Consider the following 25,086-nt stretch of genomic DNA (forward strand, 5'->3'; position numbering starts at 1 on the left):
GCTCAGTGGTTTGAGCATTGGCTTGCTAAACCCACAGTTGTGAGTTCAATCCTTCAGGGGGCCATTTAGAGAACTGGGATAAAAATCTGTCTGGGGAGTGGTCCTGCTTTGAGTAGGGGTTGGACTAGATGATCTCCTGAAGTCCCTTCCAACTCTGATATTCTATGAATACCAAAAAATTAAAACTCAAAAGATATATGCTGCTGTCATGCTTCATGGTGGTTGTAATTCAGGTGCCTCAAACTCTTTCTTCTCAACTGATTAGGTACCTTGGAAGGATTACATGTCCCATGATGCACTGCCTCCTCTCTTCAAGAGGTGAGACTGCAGTGCATCATGGGCACCCCTGGCCATGGTGTAGCCTGGGAGATGTCATTTATTCCAGGAGCCTAGTCTATAGAGAAGATTTGCACATGAGGCACCACACAGCACAACCAAAGAGGAAAATTTTACCTTTTTCTGGGGGCATGAGGGGAATAAACTTTTTCCTCAACAAAATTTCCTGTAATTGAAGATTTTCCATTAAAACAGTTTTGACAGGAAGTTTTTGAGCGGCTCTTTGCTGAGCTGTCCTGTGCCTGTAGAACAGCTTGTTGAGGTTCACCACGGACAGAAACTTCCGGATAGTTTGTTCTAAAGTGTGAAGTGGTGCAGGAGAGAGAAAAAAGCTGAGCTATCCTACCTTCAAACAGCCTGGCTTCTCCATAGCCCTCTTCCTGCTTCTCTCTGAACAGCTTGTAACAGGCACTGGGGCTGGCTAAGAGCAGCCGGAAACCCTGTCGAGAGACAAACCAGTTCAGTGACAGATCTTTGCCATTCACTCATATTGCACATTACAGACCCTCTGCCCAGTGGGTTCAGTCTACAAGGAGCGGTTGCAATAGTCTGGATGAACAGGTGTGGTACCCACACTCATTACACTCTCCCTGGAGCGAGGTAAATTCAGCTTGGAAAAGAGGGATCTTGCAGAGCAGAGTGCCACATGTTTTTACCTCCCTAAAATGTACAAGTGTCTAGAAAGCACATGGCAGTGCTGGAGCAGATGTGTGCTCTGGGGGCTTGAGGATGGAACTGGAATTCAGGAGCTTCAAACTGGACACTGACTTATCCTTTGGCATTTGAGTAAGGTACAGTTTATGCCTCAGTTTTCTTACTGGTAAGAGTATTTGCCTGCGTAGTTCATAAAGGGTTAAGTCTATAGACAGCCAGCTCCTCAGCTGGGCTAAATCAACAGAGCTCCACTCAGTTCAGCCTGATCTTCTCAGAGGTGTGATCACCACCACCCCTTGCCCCCAAGCAGCCTCTCAGAGCCCTTCCTCCTGAGTGCTTGTTCAAGGGGAGGGTGAAGCAGATGCTAAGTCCTTGTTTGCTGGGGTCCAGCTGGCCCCCTGCATTCACACATGCACTGTGCACGTGGACACGTTCTGAATCATGAGGCCACTGATCTAGTTCCTACAGCACCATGTCAGTGTTGTTACCATCCCAGACCGGGTTATGCCTGGTTTGGTGCTAGACACATTCTAGGAAAACTTGGTCTCATGGAAAAGAAGGGACAGCTGGTCCCAGACGTCCTGCCCAGCGCCCATCTGCCCGGGGCTGGTCCCGGACATCCCGCCCAGCGCGCAGTACCTGTCTGCCTGGAGCTGGGACAAAGCTCAAGAATTCATCCACGTGACCCACACACAACCAGTCGGCGTAGAGCTCCACAGGGGCCTGCACTTTCTGGGCACAGAGGAAGTTCCGGACGGCCTTTGTCATCCTCCTGCCACCAATCCTAGAGGCCACAGGGAAGCAAGGAGAAGAGCCAGACTCATTCTTCAGTTAAGAACAGAATTGGGACGCAAGGTGGACAGGGCCAAATTAAGGCATAAATGTCACAGGCTCTTGGCTAGGCCCCGCCCACCTCACCGGAAAGTCAGATGAAAGTACGTTTCAAAGCCCGCACGGCTGCAGAGGAAAGCTTGAAAACATGAGACGAGTGTAACTCAGGCAGGGACGTCTGCCTGAATTTGCCGAGAACCTGAAACAACTGCTCTGAGAAGAACAGCCCCGTGCAGCTCAGTGAGGAGCTAACTCTATGACCAGCTGATCTGGGGGCCCCGCCCAGCCAGCAACCCTGGGTGTGGCAAGAGGAGAAGAGTGCAGCAGTTCTGACCTAGTCACATACCCAACAGCTCCTGGGGTAAGTACTGGGGTAGGAGTTAGGAGAGGGCTACTCTTTCTCCTGCCTCTGTGGGAGGGCAGGGTAGGCCACCCTCACTCCGAGCAGGGAGCAACACCATGAAATGGAGATGGGACATGGGCCCCCTTGTCATGGCGTGTCTGTGACCCCAGATTCCCTTCGTCTAGCACTAAAGGCCGATAAACTCTAGATCAGTGGTAGGTGTGTCACTGCTAACTTGATCGCCCCATGCAAAGTGTAAACACTACTTGGTGGTTTACGTAATACGTTGCCAGGAAGCTGAGGCCAACAACTCGAGTCATCTCGAAATCGTCTCAACTGCACCTTGTCTAATGTGCGTCTAGAATCCGCCTCCATCAGGCCAGGGTTCCTGTTGATGCTGCTTTATTTGGCCGCTTCCGCCAAGGGCTTGCAGCCTGTCTTTTCATTAGCGACGTCTGTGCAGCGCCCAGCACGAGGCTTAATCTCTAGGTGTGGCTAATCTTGCCTTAGCGCAGGGAGGTGGACTAGATGACCTCAAAGGTCCCTTTCAGCCCCACATGTCTATGGTTCTACCACGGTTGTATGCAGTGTTGTTGTAGTCGTGTTGGTCTCCGGATATTAGAGCGACAAGGCGGGTGAAGTAATGTCTTTGGTCTCTTCCTCAAGCTCTGTGTATGGTCGATTGGGCCCTCCAGGTTCTCCCAGCACGTCCTCCTCACCTCAGCAGACAGTGCTGCCCCTACCCCTGCGTATGGTCAAAAGCGTGTCTCTCACTGGGGAATCCACCAGGACCCTTGGTAAATTGTTCTAATGGTTAATGACTCTCACTGTTAAAAACTTATCCCTCACTTCAAGTCTGAATGTCCGTGGCAGTCCCAGGGACATGTCGCAAGGACACACAGAAAATCCCTAGGCCAAATATGGGAAAAAAAAAAAAACTAACTTTGCAAGTGATCCCCCATTTCAATGTGGCCAGATCAGAGACTTGTATCACTACAGAAGCCTGGACATAACTGTTGCTTGACCACACACTGATTAGTTCATCAGATGCTTCTGGGTAGCTTGACTGGATACTAGTTGCAGGACATTAGGCATCAAATAAGGGATGCCCGTTAAAGATAGACCCAGTGGTTAAAATACTTGAATGTCCCTGTGGTGCGGGGCATGTCATAAGGTTCTTCTGTCAGCTTTTTGGCACCAAGACCAGCTTTTTGTTCGCTGTTTGTACAGCACCCAGCACAATCGGATCCTGGCCCAAGACTGGGGCTCCTGCTTCCTACCACAATGCAAATAATAAATTATAATCCTGATGAGTAGGTGCTCCACCAGTGTAAGACAGTTCTGTGATGAATTAAGTGAAGGACTGCAGCAGTAGGCATGGAGGAATTCGCTCGAACGAGCAATTCAGTTGTTAAATATCCGTCTTGCTGTGGGATGGGAGTAGGTTGTACCCCTTTCTCTGTGTGTCTATATCCAGAGCTGTCACTTTCCCTACTGCCAAGCTTCCCTTCATCCTCCGCTCCCCTGGCACTGATATTCCACTGGTACACCTGGAAAGCTGTAGCACGTGTAACTTTGTCTTGTTGCCACAACTACTATTGTGTCTCCTCCTAGCTGAGCTCAAGGTGTCCCGAACCAGGCTCACGCCTCTCACCTGGGGAAGCTGCTGCCAATGAGGATCCTCCCCAGGGGATACTCCTTCCCTTTGACGGTCACTGGAGGGCTGACTTCCAGGTTCCCAAAAGAGTCGAGGCTGGAGACACTTTCATTATAAGGTTGTCGGGTCACGTAGCCAAAATCAGGGCCCTTCCAGGGAACAAGATGACAATGAAATTGAGAGCAGTGAATTGCGTAACTCAGACAAGGTGAGGCCGAGGCCTTAAATGGGTATGTGACACCAGATACATTACACGTGCTGCAACTGAAGCAGGTAAAGTTGCAGCCTTATGGGGCTGGTGTTGGTGCTAAAAGCTCTGTCTGGAGTGGCCAAATAAAGAGACACCATGGTCCAGTGGAGAGGGTGGTCCAGTGGACGGGGCACAACATGGCAAGTCAAACCTACATTAGTCTATTCCCAGCTCTGCCAGCAACTCCCTGTAAGACCTTAGTTGAGCCACTTTGCCGCTAAGTGCCTCAGTTTCCCAATATGTAAAATGAAGGCATTCTCCCCTCACCCTTTGCAAATGACTTGAGGTCTGTGGATGGAAAACCCTACAGAGCTCTATGCTTAGTATTTTGAATACAAGTTAACAGGGCTGCACATCTGGCTGTGAAGAACAGAACCTGAGTCGGTACTACAGCCCTCCAAGGAGTCCAAATTCCATTGCAGGGGCACAGAGCTGGACGGAAACCAGATTTTCTATTTCACCAAAAATAAGATACTTCAACATTTTCTGCTAAACAAAATGACCCAGAAAAGTTTGTTTTGGGTCGATCAAAACATTTTGATAAAATCTCCAACATTTCGTGTTGATTTTGACCATTAACTTTAAACAAAAATTATAGTGAAAAAACCCCAGTGAATTTAGTCTTGGAAAGTTCTTTCAAAATGAAAAATCCAAATGTTCCATTCTGAAAAACATTTCATTCTATTTTTTTTTTAATGAAATCTGGTCAAAATCGATGCATTTTTCAAAGTGTCTCAATTGCTGAAAAATGCATTTTCTGTCCAAAAACCCCAAAGCCTTTCAACACAAACTTTCCGACGAGTTGGTGTTAAATGGAATGCTGGCACCGCTAGACAGCGTCCCATACCAAGATGCTCTTAAAAGGGAAATCCTGCATCTCTCCATCCCTGGGCGAGTCGAAGACCACGGGAAACGTTTTATGGGGAGCCTGCACGTAGCCGAACTCCATCTCGTCCTGTTAGAGGGGACAAAGAGAATAGCAAATAAACAGCCAGCTTGAACCAGAACCTGCAGAATTGATTGCTGTCGATTTGGATGGGCTTTGGATCAGGCCCACATAGGATTGCTGTTGTACCACTGCTGAACAGACCCTTTCGCAGCAGCTTAGAGACCAGGCATGTTCTTCGCTTCGTCCCAGTGTGTTCTTGGAGCGACCTCTTTAGAGTGTTTGCTCCACTCCTCCAGCTTTGAACCTTGCTGGTTTCATCCAGGGACGCTTGTGATGCAGCAGGATGTGACCAAGCTTTATGACCTGCTCTGCACTGAGTGACTGACAAGGACACGAAACACCACCCGGCAGCCGTCAATGACTCCACAAGGCAGCAGAGACGCAGGGCCCGCACATTTGGCTTTCTCGCTCCTGGCGGTCTGACCTGGATCCAGCGGTCATTCTGGTTCTCCAACTCCGGGCAGACGGTCAGCTTGCAGCGGGCTTTCCTGGCGAGTTTGCTCACGGCTTCCACGAAGTCGGCATTGTCGCTCACGCTGGGAATGAAAGAGGGGAGGAGAGTGAGGCCTAAACTAGGAGACAGACGGACACACTCCCACCACCCCAAAAAAAGCCCATCACTGGGGAGATCCCAGCAGGTCCAAGTCAAACAGTGGGGGATGGATTGGGCGACCGTTATTTATCCAACAGGGGATTTAGTACGTTAACAAGGCGCTAATTGGCTTGGTGCCTGAGAGTAGCCGAGCCCCTTTCCTGGATATCAAGAGGGAATTTTTCACCCATCAGTCTCACTGCCACCACTTGGGGGTTTTGGCCCAGGCGTTCTTGCCCTCTCATGGCACAAGGGCGTTGACAGAAATGGTCCAGGCTTTAACCAAGCGATTCCAGGCATGACGGGACCAGGAACAGCTGTAAGGTCTCCGCAATCTGACTTCACGTGCCCAAAGAGGCCCATCCTTATATAGGCTGGGTCCCAAGCAGAGGTCTTTGGGGGCAGCCTCTTCCAACTTGGCTTGCTTTTAGGTTAGGTACTTGGGGCTTGATCCAAAGCCCATCAAGGTCAGTGAGGCTACACACGTGTTTGATGTTACATGTGTGCTGAAGGGCTGCGCTGGCCCAGGGGCAGAGGGCTCAGCACCTTGCAGGATCAAGCACCTGGGTAGAAAATGACAGCTCGGCCCATTTCCCCATAGCGACTGACCCATCCTACCCTCACCTGCAGACAAAGATCTCCAGAGGCCTCTGAGTGTTGGGGGTCATTATCCAGGGAGCCATGTGGAAAACCACCGTGTCTGTGAAAATCGGGGTCTCGGGAAGATTCTAGGGGGGGAAAAGAAACAAGAGGTGATTGATGGATCTTAGTCCAACTGCGAAGATCTCTCTGGAGCGGGCGGGGGGCGGGGGAGATCCCTGCTTGCATCTGACCTCTGGCATCTCTCTGCTACGTCCAGTCCTCCCCACAGGGTCTGGAGGGCAGTGATGCCTTTTATCCGTCCCCTTTGCTGCTCCCGTGCATTTTGCCCCTTTACCCACTGTAATTCAAGCCTCTCACATGGACAATCAGCGCCTCTGCCCAGAAGGAAGGGGAGGCTCAGGCCTGGCTCAAAAGGCAGGAGACCTCAATTTAGTTGCTATTCAAAAGCAGTTTCCTCCTGTTAAAAGTTTAGCATCAAAATCCTGGGCTCAGCTGGGGTAGCCCCTCATCCAGGACATTTTTGCCTTCTCCTACCAGCGTTATGGGCCCCAGCATGGGTCAAACCAACGACCTTTGCTGCTAAAGCCTGCTGTCACTTCAGCTAAATAAGCAACTTTGTTAGCTGGCAGCAGTTGTAGGTAGTTATCCCCTAGTGAACTGGCTACCAGTTGTGGACACAGCACACTCTCTTTGCCAGCGTGTTTCATTAGTACCAAGGAGGTTGGCACAGAGATCTCCATAGCAGCAGGTATGGACCAAGCTGCCCACTGGGAGAGCATACCACTCATTTACCCAATTGGGCTTTGGAGACCGTGGCTGGTTTTAGGGACTGTGGGATGTGTTATTCCAATGCTGTCCAGTTTCCATCCCCTCTCCCCAAGCCCTCCAACAAGCTTGTCTAGAAGCAGCTTTTCCTTTGGGTGACCTACCAGAGACATCAATTCTGCAAAGGCTAATCCTGCAGGCTAGCAGCCAGCGGCCTGGCACCGGCTGCAGGACTCCAAAGCTGAACCGTTCCATGACTGAAACACCCAGCTCAGGGGATGGGGACACAAGCCCTTCAGTCCTCATGCCTGGATCTCCTACACCCACGCTGTGGGGTGCTCTGGCCTCCTCCAGTGATGGTCATGCCACGTGCAGTGGCTGACAGCCTACTGCAGCCATGGCTGAACCTTTGTAGAGATTCAAATTTTAAGATCCAGCAGGCCGAGGCTCAGCCCTTGCTGCTGCTGCACCACCGAGGGGTGTGGTGGACCAGCAGAACCCACACTAGAGAAGCTGCTCAGCAGCGCTTTTGTTCTCTCCAGCCCAGACAGGCGCAGGCCAAGTGAGCGCAGCGGCTTATTGTACCTCATCCGGGACATCCAGTAGCGTGACGTGGAAGGAAACCAGCCCTAAGAAGTCAGCGTCCGGGAAGGCCAATCCCTCCACGTAGAAGGTGTCCTCTTCTTGTCCGCTGGGACGGTCCACTATATAGGAGAGCTCATTGGACCCCAGCACGTGCTTGTACTGGTGGAGAATGTCATCGCCTACAAATGTAGAGGAGGATACTGATGTGGGGGAACCACACTGAGCACAAGGGAGCGAGCAGAGGTAGCGCGGCTGTTCTCAGCTCCTGGGGATCAAGCTTCCAGACGTGACAGGAAGTGCACTGTTGGATGACTGGACTAAACCTTGTGTAGGGCCTTGTCTACATGGAGAATTAGCCCCAGCAGTCTAGCTGCAAACCCCTCATGGAGACAGGCAAAGCCATGATTTGCACCAGTGGCCCCAATTCTTCACAGGAGTTATCCACCGGTGTAAATTGCAGCCTACACCGGTGCAAAGACACCAGTGCTAGCAACTGGGGCCAATTTTCATGCTAGAAAAGGCCAGAGGGATTAGACTTGAAGTCTGATAACTTCAGTCACATGAGAGCTGCTTTACTGGCCTGGAAGCGGTCTTGCTGGCTGTGCATCAGCTTCTAGTTTGGGCTGGAATTTACAAGAGGAAAGGCCGGTGCTTAGAGGTGATGTTACCCAAAGCCCCGAAAACAGCTTCATAATCTTTCAGAGCTAGACAGAGAGCGTCCAGTCAATGGTAGCCTTGGGATTTCAGGGGTGAACCAGCCCCACCAGCTGCTCAGTGTATGTGGTTGGATGAGTGATTTTCAGGTGCTGGGTTTGAGAACTGAACATAAGAGTTTTCCTGGACTGGATAAGGTGAGCTCATGACAAACAGTGGGCCATGCATTTCAGCTCTGAATTCATGACACTCTCAGGGTGGGTGAAGCGTTTCAAAACCACCCAGGAGTCATCGAATGTTCACAGTGAATAGTCTGACCCTACAAACAGCAGCAGGACGGATTGGAGGGGTTTATTCACCATTTATTTGCCAACCTGCTGTCTCCCCCGACTCCATTATTACAGCAGAAGCCAAGGGAAGCCCCAGTTTTGATCATTTTATCCATTTCCACAGCCCAGGGTGCGGTTGCACCCTGGTGCTTACTGACAATATTTAAGAGGCATCACGTAGATATGCCCATACTGGGTACACCCAAATAACGGATGCTCCCAGCTGCAGAGAGGCTGGGCCCAGCTAATTGCAGTGTATGGCAAAGACTTTCAGAAAAAGGAGGCTACGTCCCTAAAGCTACATTTGGACTCCTCCAGGCATGCTCTGATTTTCAAAAGCGCTGAGCCCACAGCAGCTTTCACAGAAATCATCGGGTGGCTCGGCAGGTCTGAGAACCAGACAGTCTTTTTCAGAGCCCAAATGCAGTTCTAGGAGTCGTGATGGGGGGCACTGACCAGGAGAGGGTGAATGAGGGCCTGTGGACCCATTTGGCCCTTGTCCAGCGACACTGGCAGCAGGCGTCACATGTGGACAGGGGAGTTAAAAGGAGATGGCCCAGCTCAGTTTGAGGCTGACCAAGAAGGAGACAGAGCTCTACCTCCCCCCTCCCCGTGGTGAGGGAAGCCTGGTTAGAGTCTGGGACAGCTTGCAGACAGGACAATCGGACCTAGGGAGATCGGTTTGAACACAGGCTCTAAACAGAAAGCTCAGGTGCCAAAGCCTTATCGGCCAACCCTATTTTGAATTCTTGCTTTTCTCTTACTTTGGGGACTTCAGTATCCCAGAGGGGTGGGACTCGGGCCTTCCTTATTCAGTGGGCTAAAGCACCCTGCATCAGACACCACAAGAGGGGGTGACCGACACTTGGCAACGCCACGGCAGGGTAAGTTGGGCCCCAAAAGGGCTTTACACAGTCAGTTCTGGTTTGGAATTAGTTTGACCTACATTCGGCTTCATAAGCAGGCTTGGAAAGGTTCGATTTGTATGGGGAAGCGTCGATTTCAGCGTACACATGCAAACCGACCACGAAATATTTGCCTATCTGTAAATTTCAATTGTTAGTGAAAAGTGAGGAAAATGCTGCGTACGTAAGACCTTATTTGGGTCAAATGCCAGTGATTCAGGCTTTTGAATTAGGCTGGTTGCAAATGGACTAGCAAACAGATAGTAAAAACAGGTCAGAGGTGTTGATTTAAGGGTATTTACTGTACTTTCTATATGGTGACTTGTGATGTTGACAGATTTGGGGTTGAATGGTTTATGAACTTTTAACTCCGAGTTTCAGCATCTGCTGTCACTAAGTTATTATTTGACAACCCCCCACCGCCACAATTCCCAGCTACTGTGAAAATATTATTGGTCAAAATTATAAAAAAATCAGATTCTGCCAATCCTAGGCATAAGGCACTGATCTCCACCCCCATCAGCCTCAAGCACCGAACAAAATCTCCTTCTCTCAAACCCTCACCCTGTCCTTGCGGAGGTTTTAAGTCTGAGGCAGGGTGGTCAGGTCAGTTACCTCAAACTCTCCCAAAAGCTGTGTCATCCTTTGCCTGGAGCCCAGTGCCACTTAGAAAGGGGTGAAATTCTCTGCCTTTGAAAAACCATCAAAGGAATTGCTTCCACTCTGATCCTGCCAGCCAGCCGCCCCGCTCATCCATGTACAAGAGATCACTAAGACTGAATTTCCCCTGCGTGCAGTGCCGGGTTTACAATGGCTCCAGTACCTCCATGGAGCCAGGCCCATGCTGAGAAGGGGCCCCAGCCTGCTCCGCTTGCACTGCGCCCCGAGACCCCGGTGGCTCCCCACACCCACCACTTGCTCCTCTGGCCCTGCCTAGCAGCTGCCTCGGAGCTCCTCTCCACCCCCTGCCCCACTCCCTGATCCTCTCAGCCCCCTGGCCAGACCCCAGTGCACCTCCAGCTCCAGGCAGTCTCTGCTTCCCACCACCTGTGCAGCCCCACCTGTCTCCCTGGAGCTGAGCCACCTGGGACTGGTGCAGAAGCCTGGCTAGTCTCAGCCTGGTGTGAGGGGAGACAATGTGGGGGATCTTGGCTGGGCCTCTCCAGGCAAGAGCGCTTAAGTGAGCCTGGCTGGGGCAGGTCCTCGCCTGGCTGATCGCGTCACTCCCAAGGGACTGGAGTGATTCCCGGCCCTGGGACCAGCCCTGGCTGCGCTGCCAGCTCAGCCTAGCAGACATAGTCGCCTCCCAGCAGGGCCGGTGAGTGTGGCCATGAGGCCGGGGTGGAGGAGTGGGTCTGTGGGGAATATGAGGGGGTGCTTGGCTGTGAGGGGGCGGGGAAGATCTGTGTGTGTTGGGGCACTAGGGAGTGGGAGTTCTGTGGGGGGGCTGTGAGCAGGGGAGGCGCTGGGCAGGGGTGGTAACGTGCAGGGTGCTGTGCATTTGTTGGTGGGTTTCGGGGGGCTGGGCATAGTGGGTCTGGAGGCCTCTGGCCATAGAGAGTCGGGGGGTGTTGGGCAGTGTGGTGTGGCATAGGCCCACCCCCAAGGGGAAGGGACAGGCTGGCAGTGCAGGGCTGGCCAGGCCACTGTGCATCTGGTGACTGCCAGTTGGTAAGTAGTGCCCTCACCTTGGGAGGGCAGGGCCGCCCCTGCCATGCCCCATTGCCTCTGGCTGGCCCCTCACTCCAGGGACTGACCTCCCCACGCCATGCTCCACTGCCCCCATGGGGGCCCACAAAAGGTTAATCCAGCCCTGCCCGTGCCTCTGATGTTAGCTCCTCACCGAGCCCCATGGGACTCTCTCGATTTTCACTTCCCAGACTGGAAGAGAAGCAGGAGCAGTTGGTCTCCAGGTGCATTGCCCCTTCCCTAGAACACAGCACCTCCGTCCTTCCCCAGCGACGAGGTTTTAACATCCTTTAGGAGAGCCAAGCACACACACGGCATTTACCTACTGCCCCAGTTCTGGAGCTGGTCATGTCTCGCTGGGCTGTCTGGTCTCAGTAACTTACTAGGGTAATACTCTCCTTTTCACTGCATCAGTAGCTGATATCACATCTTCACCAGGGCTGCTCAGAAGGGGAGGCAAGTGGGGCAATTTGCCCCAGGCCCCCCAGGGGCCCCAGCAAGCCCTGGCCCAGCGGTAATCTGGGTCTTCAGCAGCCTTTCGGCAGTGGGGCCCTTCAGTGTTGCTGAAGACGCGGAGCGACTGAAGGGCCCCCCCGCCGCCGAAATGCCGTCGAAGACCTGGACCACCACTGGTTGAGTACAAGCGCCGCAGCTCCCCCGCTTTGCCCCAGGCTTCCTGAATCCTCTGAGCAGCCCTAATCTTCACTTTCACTGCCCTAACTCCAATGCACTAATCACTTATAATTCAGATCTTCCCTAAGTTAAGATACTGTTCCATAAAACAAACACCCCCTGTGATGAATCAGCTGAGCTGTAGCAGGTCAGCAGAGGGCATGTGGCGGATCTACTGGGAGCAGGTCAGCAGCAGGCAGTGTGCTGGATTTAGTGGGAGCAGGTCACCAGAGGGAATGTAGTGGATCGTGGGAACAGGTCAACAGGGGCATGTGTTGGATCTGGTGGAAGTGGGTCTCTTTTTTTCCAGCTGGGGAAGACACTGGCAGGAGGGCACTTGCATGTTGGGAAGGGTGGGGCTCTGAGTGGCCCTAGAAGGAGGGTGATGTTGGGGCAGTTGGCAGAGCATCCATTGGAGGCCCCCAGTTGGCAGCTGAATCATGTGCAGCACTTGCCTCAGCTGTGGGGCATCTGGCACACTAGTAGGGGTGGTGTCAGGACAAAGGCTGTCTGGCAGCACTGCGGACACCCATAATGGGCAGCAGTGACACTTGGTTACACTAAGATGTTGCACTAAAAGGATGTTAAGGTGGCACGGAGGCGTACTCAACAAAAAAAAGCAGAGAAGTGCAACCGTTAAGGTTGACCAGACACCCTAAACTCTGCCCCCCTCCTGTATCATCATTGTGATACAGTATAATTACAGCACTGCACTCTGGCCATGAGCCTCCAGCGCTGCTCAGGAGCATTCTGGAGTGCAAAGATTGCCCGTGAGTTCCCCCACTCCAGGGCTAGGCCACTGTTTCTCAAACAATACAATAGAAAACCCCAACTGTGCAAACATCCAGGCACAAGTTAAAGTACCTGAATGGTCCCACTTGAGTCAATGGAAGTATTCACTCGCTTACAGCTGAGCCTGAGTGTAATAGGGTGGTCTTCCTCTTTAAAGGCTGGGGCCCTGGGACCCCCAACCCCCAGCCCTGTTTGAGGATGGAGTCTTTTTCCAAACAGGGAGGGGGATGAGCAGACCCAGCTGAGAAGTGGGCCGGAAATTCCTTGCCCTGTCCAAGCCTGAGCACTCCTGGCAGGATGCTGGCAGGCTCTGGAGTAGGAGGGAAGACACAGGGAAAAGCCACTGAAGCCTGCTTTGGCTGGGGGAATAGCTTTGTTTTGATATGCTGTGGGGTTTGTGCCTGACAAATAAAACCGTGCCCTGCAGGAAGGGCCGGGCCAGCTTTGGGGCCTGTCACTGGTCTTCCCTGAACTGGGGAGCCAGGCAAGCAGCATGCCGTGTGTGGAAGTGTTTGCAAGACTGGGGCGAAAGTGTGGAGGTAAATGGACGTGGATGCAGAGCGCGACCTTCCTGAGGGCAGATTTAGAACTTGATCCTGCTCACCTTGAAGTCAGTAGCAAAGCTCCCACATGCTTCACAGGGAGCAGGAGCAGGTCCTTGGATGGATTCAATATTCCAGCCAATTTTTACTAAAACCCTCTTCCGCTTGCTTGCAGCAGGCTGTTGCAGTGCTACCGCTCTCCAGAGTAGGTTATCGGGTCATGCAGCGTAACACAGCGGCACACAGGCAGACAGAATTCTAGACACTCCGCGTTTCTTGGCTCGGAGCTGTAATTCCAAGCCCGCAGCAGCCAGAAGGCCAGATACTCACCCCGAGCGTGGAAAACTCCCACTTTGTCTGCGTCTGACATGGAAATGTGAAGAACCAACTTGTGGTCGTCAAAGATTGCATCGGGGCCTCGAGTTCTCAAGATCATACATGACATGTCCCGAAGGTCTGAGGGTAAGAGGAGACCAAAAGAGAAAAGAGTGGGGCTTATTAAAGCAGCTGCTTTCAGATTTGGACCATCATGTCTCTGGAACCTATCAGCCTAGCCCCACCGATGTCACTGGATCTAGGCCAATGTACACTCGCTGAGGATCTGGTCCATAATGTGTGTGATCCCCCTGTAGAAACTCTACCCCTCAGGTAATGCTAGGTCTGATAGGATCCTTGTGTGTATACCAACTGTATAAAGAAGGGATGGGGAAATCACTTCTTCTGGGCTGGTGCTAAAGGAGGAAGTTGCAGCTCATTCTGAAGCTATGAGGTTAGAGCATTGTAACACGGGACCCCTGTGCTTTGCCCACCCCATTGGTTTCCGTTGTGTTTCTTTTTTCAGGTGTGGGTTAGGAAAGGCTGTATGCTCTACTGTCAAGCCAGGTGTCTCTTGTTTAGCATTGGAGATACAGAGGTGACCCTCCAAAAATCAAAACTAGAAGTGGTTGGGTACCCAAGAGAGAGAAGAAGAGATATGCCCCCTTGGCTATTCCATTCAACGGGGTTATTTTCAAGAGACTTGTGCCTTAAGCTTAGTAGCATCACAGTGTAAAATACCCCCCCCTGGACATCCTGAACATGCTGTTCCATAAGAGGCAGCCAACATCTAGCCTGCCCGAGAAGGTAGACCAGCTATGGGTTGAAAATTGGCCTAAGCCGGAGCTGTCTCACTGCACGACCAGTAGCCCGTCAGTCACATGGCTCGGTTAGAGGGTTACACTTCTAACACAGCCACTTTGCAAACATTTTTGCAGTTCTTATGATATCATTGAGATACCTTGGATGTACCTGGAGCTGTGTTCGGAATAAGCAAGACATCCTGATAAGCAGCGGTAAGAGTGGGCTACCTGGGCATTTTCCAGGGTTTATATTTTATAGCTCTGCTGGTAGCTGTTCATGGCTGTGGACCATGAAAATCCAGGCCTAGCTCTGATGAGTGGAGCCCATGAACACTCCTTGGGCTAGTGTCCAGTGTTCGTACCCTCACTACTCCCTTTTATACAGGTGTAGTTTCTTCTTAGGACTCAGCTAACATCTTGCATTCTAGCCTGACCTGGCTGGCATTTCAGACATTCTGCATCATCTGATTAATGCCCATTCCAAAAGCAGTGATCCATTCCCAGCCAGTACCTGCATACGATCGCACACAGAAATCCTTGTTGTCCATATCCGAGGACTTTGGGTCATCCCTATCACAGTTCACTAGCAGGATAGCTCCTTGCCCATCTGGGCCCCATGTCCACTCTCTCTGCAGAGGCAACACAGACAGGCTTGGTATGGAAATCAGGAACAAGACCAGCTGGAACCTAATTCTTTTCACTACTACAGTAATAAAAGTTAACAGGACAGGCATGTGACATAGCTACTTCCTGTTGCGCCAGCTCCTATGGAAACCTCCCAACTGTTCTCCATGTTACCCAGTCCCAACTCAGAAATATATGAACTTCTCACACACACACACACACACACTGTTGTAAGACAAGTGCTGTGGTTTGAGCATAGGACTGGGAGCCAGGGTCCTACTGATACAGCTGGGTGGAGGACTGTCTTCCCATCCCAGGAAACTTTCTGAGATATCAACAAAGTGTGTGTCAATGGAAACACTTCAATCATTTAGAAACATTTTGGCTACTACTTTTACTATAATTAGTTTAAACCCAGAAAACTAATACTTTCCATCTTGGAAATGTCAAAACCAAATGTTAACAATCACCAACTTTTCAGACTTTTTTTCCCTGAGGCAAAAAAATGGTCAAAACTGACCCTTTCCTGTGAAAAGTTTCTGTTTTGATGAACTGACATTTTCCAACAACAACAACAAATTCACTTAGGGCCTGTCTACACAGGGACACTCAGGAAAATTAATCCAAATTAACTAAAGATGTAAATTTTAAATCAATTAGTGCATTAAACCCCTTTGTAGAAACTCTTATTCATAATTAGTTCATTTTCATTTAATTAACTTCCAAAGTGAATTAATAAATTGAATTAAGGCCACTTTAATTCTGAACAAGCGTGTTCACACAGGGGTTTAATGTCATTTAATTCCACTTAAACATCACACCTTTAATTCAGATTAATTTTTCTGAGCATCCCCATGTAGGTAAACCCCTAAATAACACTGTTGTAGCTTCTTTAATGCTCCCTGCAGGTCACAAGCTGGTGCTCTAGCCTGCAGCCGACTGTACTAGATAAACCATGATCCATAGCATGTCTCCTTTACACTTGATACTTTTCTGGGGAGCTCTGGGGTGTTCAGCTCAGAATTTACTCAGCCTACTGGTCTCCCTTATTGGGTACAAGGATGAATCATACCTACCTTATCTGCTGTTTTCCTCTTCACCGCCCCACTGCGAGTTGTATCAGCATCCAGGGAGATGTCTACAGTGGCCCAAGAGAAGGAGAGAACCCATCAGGCTGGAAGGCACTGAGAACCAATGAACTGGACTTGACCATGTTCTCGCCAGGCTTGGGATCTTCAGTACCAAAAGCAGAGGTACCTATTGGGTTTCTGGGAACTGGGCGGGCAGAAGCCCACCCACTGCTAACGGATTCCCCCCCAGCCTAAGAGAAGGATCTACAGGATCTCAAAAACCCAACTGATTCGGGGGACAACTAATAAAAGAACAGGGACAGGAGTGCGGTCAGAGGGTCATAAGAAGGGAGCCTGATGGGGACACCGAGCAGAGAACCCCGGACAGCGCCCACTGCTCCTCGAAGAGGTAGCGGGGGATCCTTAGGTGGGTATGTGCCATTATAGGCTTCTTTAAAAGCGGGCAACCCCCATAGCCACAGGGCAAAACAAGGCCTGGACTGAAGACAGCTCAATGGGGAGAGGTGGGAGCTACAAGGGAACCAGTCTCCGTTAAAGCACGGGGCTCAGATCAGCTAGCCTGTCCCTAGGAGCAGGGCTGCTTGAACATTTTCCATCACAACTGTCTTTGACGAAATGAAAGTATTCACGAAAAGCATTTGCTTTCCACAGAACATTTTGATTTTTTTTCGTTGAAAAACAGAACACCCAAAACCTGAAATAGTTCTAATCTGTGGGAATGCTGCCATGATGCCTTATGGGAGTTGTAGTCCAAGTGCCTCTTATCCCCATTATCCCTTGTGGTCCAGGCTTCTGGCTGGACTGCATTTCCCAGGATGCACCATTGCCAGTGACAGCCATAATGCACCAGCCCCCTCCCCAAAGGGGAGACAGTGGTGCTTCCTGGGAGATGTAGTTTAACCAGAGATCCTAGCCTAGAGAGGAAAATTGGGTGCCTCATGCTCTCAACTATAACTCCCATGAGTCACTGTTGCAGTATTTCCAAATGGAAATATTTTGGTTTTTGAATTTCCACTGAAAAATTGAAATTTATGTGCCCTACTTCCACCCTCCTCCACACACATTTTTGCCAGAGTACCCAGAAACTAGCATAAAAAAATGTGTCCTCCCACCCAAGCGAGTGGCACTTTGGGGCTGAGTTTATTGAACAGATGGATTCTTAGGTTCTACTTACCAACACAGGTAAGGTAGAGCATGGCTCTGTGCATAGGAGGCCCCCCATCCTTCCCATAGTATGAAATCCTAACCTGCAAAAGACACTACAATCAGCAGTACCACTTTCAGCACATTGTCGCCTATAGCGACACTAAGAGTAAAACAGATAGAGCCTGGGGACATAACACTGCCACGGATGAGACCAGAGTGAGAGTCTTGCACGTGGTCTTCCACTTTCGACGCTGGGAGCAACTGGGAGTGTAGATGACTCCTTCATTAAAATTCATTATTTTAAGACAAGGAGGATGGTCATGCGGCTTGGGACCTGGGCCGGGACTCAGGAGGTCTGGGCTCAATTCGTGGCTCTGTGCCATCAGGCAAGTCCCTTATTCTCTCTGTCTCTGTTCCCCATCTGTGAAATGAGGATTATACTTCCTTTATACCACTGCCTATCTTCTCCATTTAGACCAGTGGTTTTCAACCTGTGGTCCGCAGACCCTTGGGGGTCAGCAGACTATGTCTAAGTTTTCCAAAGGAGTCCTCACCTCCATTCAAAATTTTTGAGGGGTCTGCAAATGGAAAAAACATCTTGAAAACCACTAATTTAGGCAGCTCTTGTGGGCAGGGACAGTTTCTCACTTGTGTTTGTACAGCACCTCGCACAAGGCGACCTGTCGGTGCTACTGTAATACAAATACTCATGCAGATTAGAATCGTATTGCTCCCTCATGGAAATGCACAACAGGCTAATGAGGCTAAATAATAAACACCCCAAAGCAGCAGGTCCAGGCTGCTGAAATGAAGCGGTTTTATAACTGGGCTGTTCTCTCAGTCAGTGGGGTGACGGAAGTCCCGTATGGGAATCCATTGCCCAGGGATTCATGGGATACCCCATGCAATCTAACACCCAGGATGTGGGCACCCTTAGCGAGCAGACATTTCACCAGCCAAGGCACAGTGTCTGCTGACCTACTTCAAATACCCTCTTGCCTGGTCCAAGACCTGAGTAACAGCTCTTTGCTCCTGTGCTAGTGGAAGTTTGACATTGTGTTTTCCAAGAGTGCATCTCCCCCTCCACAACAAACTCACCTTGTTATCATTGACAGCATCGCTTGGTGTCTTCATAGTCACCACCACCTCCACCCTGACATCCAGGGGCCATCTGGGCACGCACGTCGGTACCTTGGCAACTTGAGGGTTGTGGACAATATAGACATCAACACCAGGGGTGCCACGGACATCGAACGACGTGGCGTCCTTCGGGGCTGATCTGAGGCAGAGGATGACATTCGGTTACTGGCGCAGCTGGAAATCCCGTCCGCTCCCGATGTCAGCTCCGTAAAGATGCTATGGAGCCAGACAACTACACTGTGTTCTTGGGACCGCTCCTGCTCTAAGGCAAGGGAATTCTCAAAGATAAAAGACTGTGGATGCAGTAAGCGGCACCCACGGAAGCTTCTGCTGTAAACTGCAGGAGTCCGTACCCCATGATGGAGGAGACATGCTGAGCAGATTTTATTCAGTATTTTGGTGTGGGCAGGTACAACTGAGATCTGGTGTCAAAAGCTGCACAAAAGAAACTGATTCCAGCAGCAGTTCTCAACTGGGGGTACATTTACCCTTGGGAGTATGCGGAGATCTTCCAAGGGTACAACTCATCTAGATATTTGCCTAGTTTTACAACAGGCTACATAAAAAGCATAAGCCAAGTCAATGCAAACTAAAATTTCATACGGTGACTTGTATATCGAGCAGTATAAACCATACACGGAAATGTAAGTACAATATTTATATTCCAATTGATTTATTTTATAATTATATGGTTAAAAATGAGACAATAAGCAACTCTTCAGTAATCGTGTGCTGTGACTCTTTGGTATTTTGATGTCGGATTTTGTCAGCAAGTAGTTTTTAAGTGAAGTGAAACTTGGGGGAGCGCAAGACAAATGGGACTCCTGAAAGGGGTACAGTCATCTGGAAAGGCTGAGAGCCACTGGCTTACAGTGCACAAGTAGTTTTACTGGTCCTGCAAAACCCAGGGACTATGCTACCTATCCGTGAGCACCATTAACTGTGTACATATATTCACTCATGTAATATTTCCCCAATTTAGATCAAGTTTTGGACCCACAGTTGGGGGGCTGGGAGAGTGGGTGGTAGGGATCAGCCAGTTCATTTACACCCGAAAAAAAATACTTAGAGACTTTACCAATCATCTCAGTGACAGACATGGCAATTTCCTGCAATAGTTTTGGGAAACCTCACTGAATTAAGTTTGTGTGTTTGGGGTCCATTGTATTAAATGTATTTTTACATGTGGTTTATGTATTCTTGTGGGTTGGGATTGTATGTAGCCTCTCCCTAGGAGGCAGAGGGGGCTTGAACCCTGGGAAGTGTTATGAACTTCAAAGGATTGTAATGAACAACATGCCAGATAAGAATGGGCTTTGGGGACAAATAGCGTCAAGTGGTTTGCCTGGGGAATCTCTACAGGGAGTTGAATGCAAATTCCCACCTCTGGTTATACAAAAACCCAGCCTTTGGAAGTTGTGTCCTGAGGAGGAGATCATTGTCTGGTGATTGCCTGTTCTTGGACTCTCAAGGTCAAAGGCCCAAGTGGTAGAAAGGAAAGATTAATGCTATGTCTGCACGACGTCATTCACAGCAGCGCCAGCATCACCGATGTCACACTTCTGGTGAAGATGCTCTAGGCCGGCGGGAGAGAGCTCTTTCATTGGCTTAATAACTCTTGCCTTCGTGAGAAACGGTAGCTATGTTTGCGGGAGAAGTTCTCCAACTGCCATGGCACTGTCTACACAGACGCTTAGTCAGTGTAACTTGTGGCGCTCAGAAGCATCAATTATTCACACCCCTGAGCGCTGTAAGTTGCACCAAAGTGATTTGTAGTGTGGACGTAGCCTGAGCGATTCATGGTGGTGGTAATTCTTAGCTAAGGCTGTTATGTAACCACACCATGTGTTGGAGTTTGAAGGACTGCCTCCTACCAGAGCCCCTGCCAGAGTTGGGGGGTGATCTCTGGTAGGCTTATTAACACATGTGCAGGATCTTTATTATTTTAATATGTTTTCTCTGAAATGCTTTTAGCTTAAGAATGAAGGTGCTTGCTTAGAAAGGACGTGTGGTAACTTGAGACTGCTGGCAGTTATATTGTTCATAGCCTTCTAAGAGAAAGCAAAGTGCAGATGCTGGCCCGTTTAAGCAACCTGGCTTGCTGGGGATATCACGGGATAGGCAGAGAATTCTGCAGCCTGGAAAAAAACCGAATCAGGAGGAAGAGACCCACTGGTCTCTGCCCAAGAAAGATGACGGCTGAGGAGCCAGGAGTGGGTGCCCTCAAGAGACCTCGGAGGGGGAACAGAGGTGCAGTTGCCCTAACTTGTGACAAGTTTGTTCCCCATTTCTCTGGGTACAGTTGTGGCAGCTTGTACGAATAGACGTTGGTAATACCACACTGGAGAGTGGTAATAAATCTGCCTATAAACCCGATGCCTTCCCTTGTGGTTGGAATTAGCAATGCTTTCTTATGCTCTGTAAATGCCTTATTCCATGGGGTGGTTTCCTGAGCAAGGTTAGAGCACTGGAAGTGTGCATGGGTGCGTATAGGAATACATGGATCTTTATCAATCTAAGGGATTTCTGACAGCTAACATTGCCATAGTATCTGAGCGTCTCAGAATTTAATGTACAGGTGTGGAACTGAGGCACAGAGAGATGAAGGGTCTCGGAGACACTGAGGCTTAGAGTGACTAAAAAATACCTAAGTGACTTAGGAGCCTAAGTCGCATTAAAAATCACCAGGGCCTAGGAGGAAAGCTGGCAGAAATATCTCTGACAAATAGTTATTTGAGGAAAAATTAAGATTTGGTCAACTGGAAAGTATTGACAAATTTGACATGACTCGCTTGAGCCATTCATAAAGTGGCCCAACAAGGAGGAGGAGGTAGCAGTGGTAGAAGACTGCTCAACGGTCTTAGCTCAGTGGTGAGGGCCCTCACCTAGGATGCGAGAGACCCACGTTCGGAATCCCTGCTCTGGAACAAGCCTGCAATGAACTTTTTCAATTCAAGGAAAAATCTGAAACATTTCAGATGCAGTTCGACTGAAACCATTTGTTTCAGAACTCCCAACGCACCGAAAATCAGTTATTTGCCCAACTCTGCATCAGAGTCTAAGTGACTTAGGCACTTTTAAAATGATCCCCTAAGTGACTTGCCCATGATTACACAGGAAGTCTGTGGCAGAGAAAGGAATTGAACCTGGGACCATAAAAAGTTTGCTGCATCTTTCACAGGTCTATATCATAGAATTGGAAGGGACCTCGAGAAGTCATCTAGTCCAGTCCCCTGCACTCATAGCAGGACTAAGTATTATCTAGACCATCCCTGACAGGTGTTTGTCCAACCTGCTCTTAAAAATCTCCAATGATGGAGATTCCACAACCTGCCTAGGCAATTTATTCCAATGCTTAACCACCCTATCAGGAAGTTTTTCCTAATGTCCAGCCTAAACCTCCTTTTCTGCAATTTAAGGCCATTGCTTCTTGTCCTATCCTCAGAGGTTAACAAGAACAATTTTTCTCCCTCCTCCTTGTAACAATCTTCTATGTACTTGAAAATTATTATCATGTCCCCTCTCAGTCTTCTCTTCTCCAGACTAAACAAACCCAGTTTTTTAAATCTTCCCTCATAGGTCGTGTTTTCTAGACCATTAATCATTTTTGTTGCTCTTCTCTGGACTTTCTCCAATTTGTCCACATCGTTCCTGAAATATGATGCCCAGAACTGGATGCAACACTCCATCTGAGGCCAAATCAGCGCAGAGTAGAGTGAAAGAATCACTTCTCGTATCTTGCTTACAACACTCCTGTTAATACATCCCAGAATGATGTTTGCTTTTTTTGTAGCAGTGTTACACTGTTGACTCATATTTAGCTTCTGATCCACTATGACCCCCCCACATCCCTTTCTGCAGTGCTCCTTCCTAGTCAGTCATTTCCCCTTGTGTAAGTTTGCAACTGACGTTTCCTTCCTAAGTGGAGCATTTTGCCTTTGTCCTTAGTGAATTTCATCCTATTTACTTCAGACCATTTCTCCAGATCATTTTGAATTTTAATCCTATCCGCCAAAGAACTTGCAACCCCTTCCAGCTTGTTATCGTCCGCAAACTTTATAAATGTACTCTCTATGCCATTATCTAAATCACTGATGAAAATATTAAACAGAACTGGACCCAGAACCGATCCCTGCGGGAACCAGTGATAACTACTCTCTCAGAATGATTTTCCAACCAGTTACACACCCACCTTATAGTAGCACCATCTAAGTTGTATTTTCCTAGATTGTTTATGAGAAGGTCCTACAAGACAGTATCAAAAGCTCTACTAAAGTCAAGATATACCACATCTACCACTTCTCCACCATCCACAAGGCTTGTTACCCTGTCAAAGAAAGCTATTAGATTGGGTGTGACGCAATTTCTTCTTGACAAATCCATGCTGACTATTATTTATCACCTTATTATCGTCTAGGTGTTTGCAAACTGATTGCTTAATTATTTGCTCCATTTCTGAGTACTGAAGTTAAGCTGACTGGTCTGTAATTCCCTGGGTTGTCCTTATTCCCCTTTTTTCAGACTGGCACTATATTTGCTCTTGTCCAGTCCTCTGGAGTCTCTCCTGTCTTCCATGGCTTTTCAAAGACCATCACTAATGGCTCAGATATCTCCTCAGTCAGCTCCTCGAGTATTCTAGGATGTATTTCATCAGGCCCTGGTGACTTGAAGACACGCCATAAAGCAGTGCACTTCTGGTTGACCGGAGACAATCGAGTCTACGTGAAAAGGGACAACTATGCATTCAATTCAATCCAATCATTCAGATGCATGTTTTCAACTCCCTTCCTAACCAGTAACAGCGGAATGGCCCCTTGGAGCCATCAGTGGCAGAGGTAACACCTGTCTCAATTGGGAGCCCTAACTTGTCATTCAGAATCCACCTTTCCTGTTAACTCCCATGAGACACAATCTTAGCACGGTCTCTGTGCTTAGGGTGAGGATCCTTCCTGTGACAGCCATGCAAGCCTCTTCGAGAGAAAACATTTGTCACATCTGGCCAGAACCTGACCCAGGAAACAAGCTGTTGCCAAACAGGTGGAGCTAAGATTTCCTGCTAATCAATAGAGCAGAGAGAACAAGCTTATCCCAGCCCTCTTCCACGGATGGAGGAACCTCCCTGCTTGCTGGCAAGCCCCGGCTTGTGCTGCCATTTGGCAGTGCAGGGTCAGGAAGGAGATAGGCATTCCAAAAGGCACAGTTCTCCCAGCACATCCTCCTCACATCAACAGAAAGTGCTGCCCTGCCCCGGTCATCGGCAGGAGGTGACAATGACCAGTAGCGCTACCTGGTTCCCAGCAAACAAGGAGTTAAACTCTGCTCAGTTTTCCCCTTGTCTGACGCAGAGTGCGGGGGATGCCTTGGAAGGTTGGAATCCGTTCCCAAAGCTCGTAGGCCTGAGCCGAGTCCCAGCTGTTTCCTTCATTTCTTATTAGCTGTGTTACCATGGCCCCTAGGAGCCCCAGGCATGGACTGGGACCCCAATGCGCCTGGCGCTGGACAAATCCAGAACAAAAAGACGGTCTCTGCCCCAAGGGGCTTGGATACAGACAGGGGAGTACAAGGAAACTCCAAGACATGGGTCAACACATTGGCAGTGGCCCCAGCACAGCAGTGGCCTAACCATTGCCCAGTTTTTTGTGGGCATCGCAGCAAAGGAGAGTCTGGCTTCCTCCTTATTATAAGGATTAGCCCTTGCGGAAAAGCCTGGCTGAGCCCAGCTGCTTTTTCCTGCCAAGTCATGCTGCTCCATTAGCGAGGACAGCCTCGTGTCAGCCCACTGCTTTTCCAGCCGAGCATTGGTCACCAAGCACCGAACAAATGAGATCACATTGCAAAACTCCGTGGCCAGTACGTTGTTGCCTACGTAGATATGGGTTAGCAAAGCTTTCCCCACCTTGCAGCACCAGCCCCAGCGACTGGGTATTTTAACTGTTACTCAGAGACTCACAGTGGGCTGGGGCACAAAGATGATTCAAGACAGGAGAGCCGAGATCTGAGTCAGGCCTGGCAGGGATTCAGTCAAGTCTGGCAGGCAAGGAATGCAGCTACCAACCTCAGCCCCTACCTGTGGGTGTTTTCCAGAAAGTTCCCCGCTCTTTTTTGGGACATGATACTTCTAGCAAAGGCGCCATAGTTGGCAGCGCTGCCAACCCCAAGTGCTTAAAAACTCATGAATCAGCCCCCAAAAACTCATTAAAAAAGTCACAAGAGAGAAAAAAGGTGCACGGGGGATTCTTAATCTTTGATATCTGGTTTCTGAGCTGTTTTCCTTTACGCATTTTCCGAATGAACCATTTTGCCATTTTTGTTTTGAAATAAACCAGGTCCTTTTGAATTGTTTTGCAATTCATTTTGTTTTGGATCTGTTTTCAAAGAAGCTGGGTCCTTTTGAAATGCTATTTTCTAATCGAAGCGGCGCTTCAAAAAAATGGCATTTCAAAATGTTTCCTTCTACCGGAACAAAAAGTCTTTTTTGGGTTGTTTTGCTTCAGCAAGAAAAAACAAACTAAGAAAAGAATTTTGTTTCCGTCTGAAATGCAAACCACTTGCATTTGGGATGTTTCAGTTGGGTCACTGCACAGAAAAGCCAGTGATTCACCCAGCTCTAATTGGGTGCATTCCATATTGCCTGGTGCTTGATTTCTTCAGTTTGGTAATCCTGCCGTATGCCAGTCACGCTCAGAACCGCACCCTGTGCCCCCCTCCTCCAGGCCTGGTGGTGGCAGTTACACAACAGCGACACTCCCCTCCCTTCCTCTGATCCCAAGGATGGCCTGAGCTCTAAATTTATGGGATGAATCAGTGACACTCCAGGCC

At 49.4% G+C, this 25,086-nt stretch overlaps 1 protein-coding gene across 2 annotated transcripts in view; it reads right to left on the reverse strand.

The window, feature by feature from the left end:
* The window catches only part of LOC116829001 (protein-arginine deiminase type-3-like), a 37,798-nt gene that overhangs the window by 4,594 nt on the left and 8,118 nt on the right, over nt 1-25,086 (reverse strand). Inside the window, exons 2-13 of one of the 2 annotated variants that reach the window (XM_032787568.2) lie at nt 18,319-18,406; nt 17,156-17,228; nt 15,967-16,028; nt 14,778-14,895; nt 13,479-13,604; nt 7,566-7,744; nt 6,237-6,340; nt 5,445-5,556; nt 4,919-5,026; nt 3,819-3,970; nt 1,630-1,774; nt 683-776 (exon numbers count right to left, since the gene is read on the reverse strand). In XM_032787568.2, the coding sequence (XP_032643459.1) occupies nt 683-776; nt 1,630-1,774; nt 3,819-3,970; nt 4,919-5,026; nt 5,445-5,556; nt 6,237-6,340; nt 7,566-7,744; nt 13,479-13,604; nt 14,778-14,895; nt 15,967-16,028; nt 17,156-17,228; nt 18,319-18,406 (1,361 nt within the window). Of the gene's footprint in view, nt 1-682; nt 777-1,629; nt 1,775-3,818; nt 3,971-4,918; nt 5,027-5,444; nt 5,557-6,236; nt 6,341-7,565; nt 7,745-13,478; nt 13,605-14,777; nt 14,896-15,966; nt 16,029-17,155; nt 17,229-18,225; nt 18,407-25,086 lie in introns of both variants that reach the window. The other variant, XM_032787566.2, reaches the window with a different exon arrangement.

The sequence above is a fragment of the Chelonoidis abingdonii genome, chromosome 23 (assembly GCF_003597395.2).
Source record: "Chelonoidis abingdonii isolate Lonesome George chromosome 23, CheloAbing_2.0, whole genome shotgun sequence".
NCBI lineage: Eukaryota > Metazoa > Chordata > Testudines > Testudinidae > Chelonoidis > Chelonoidis abingdonii.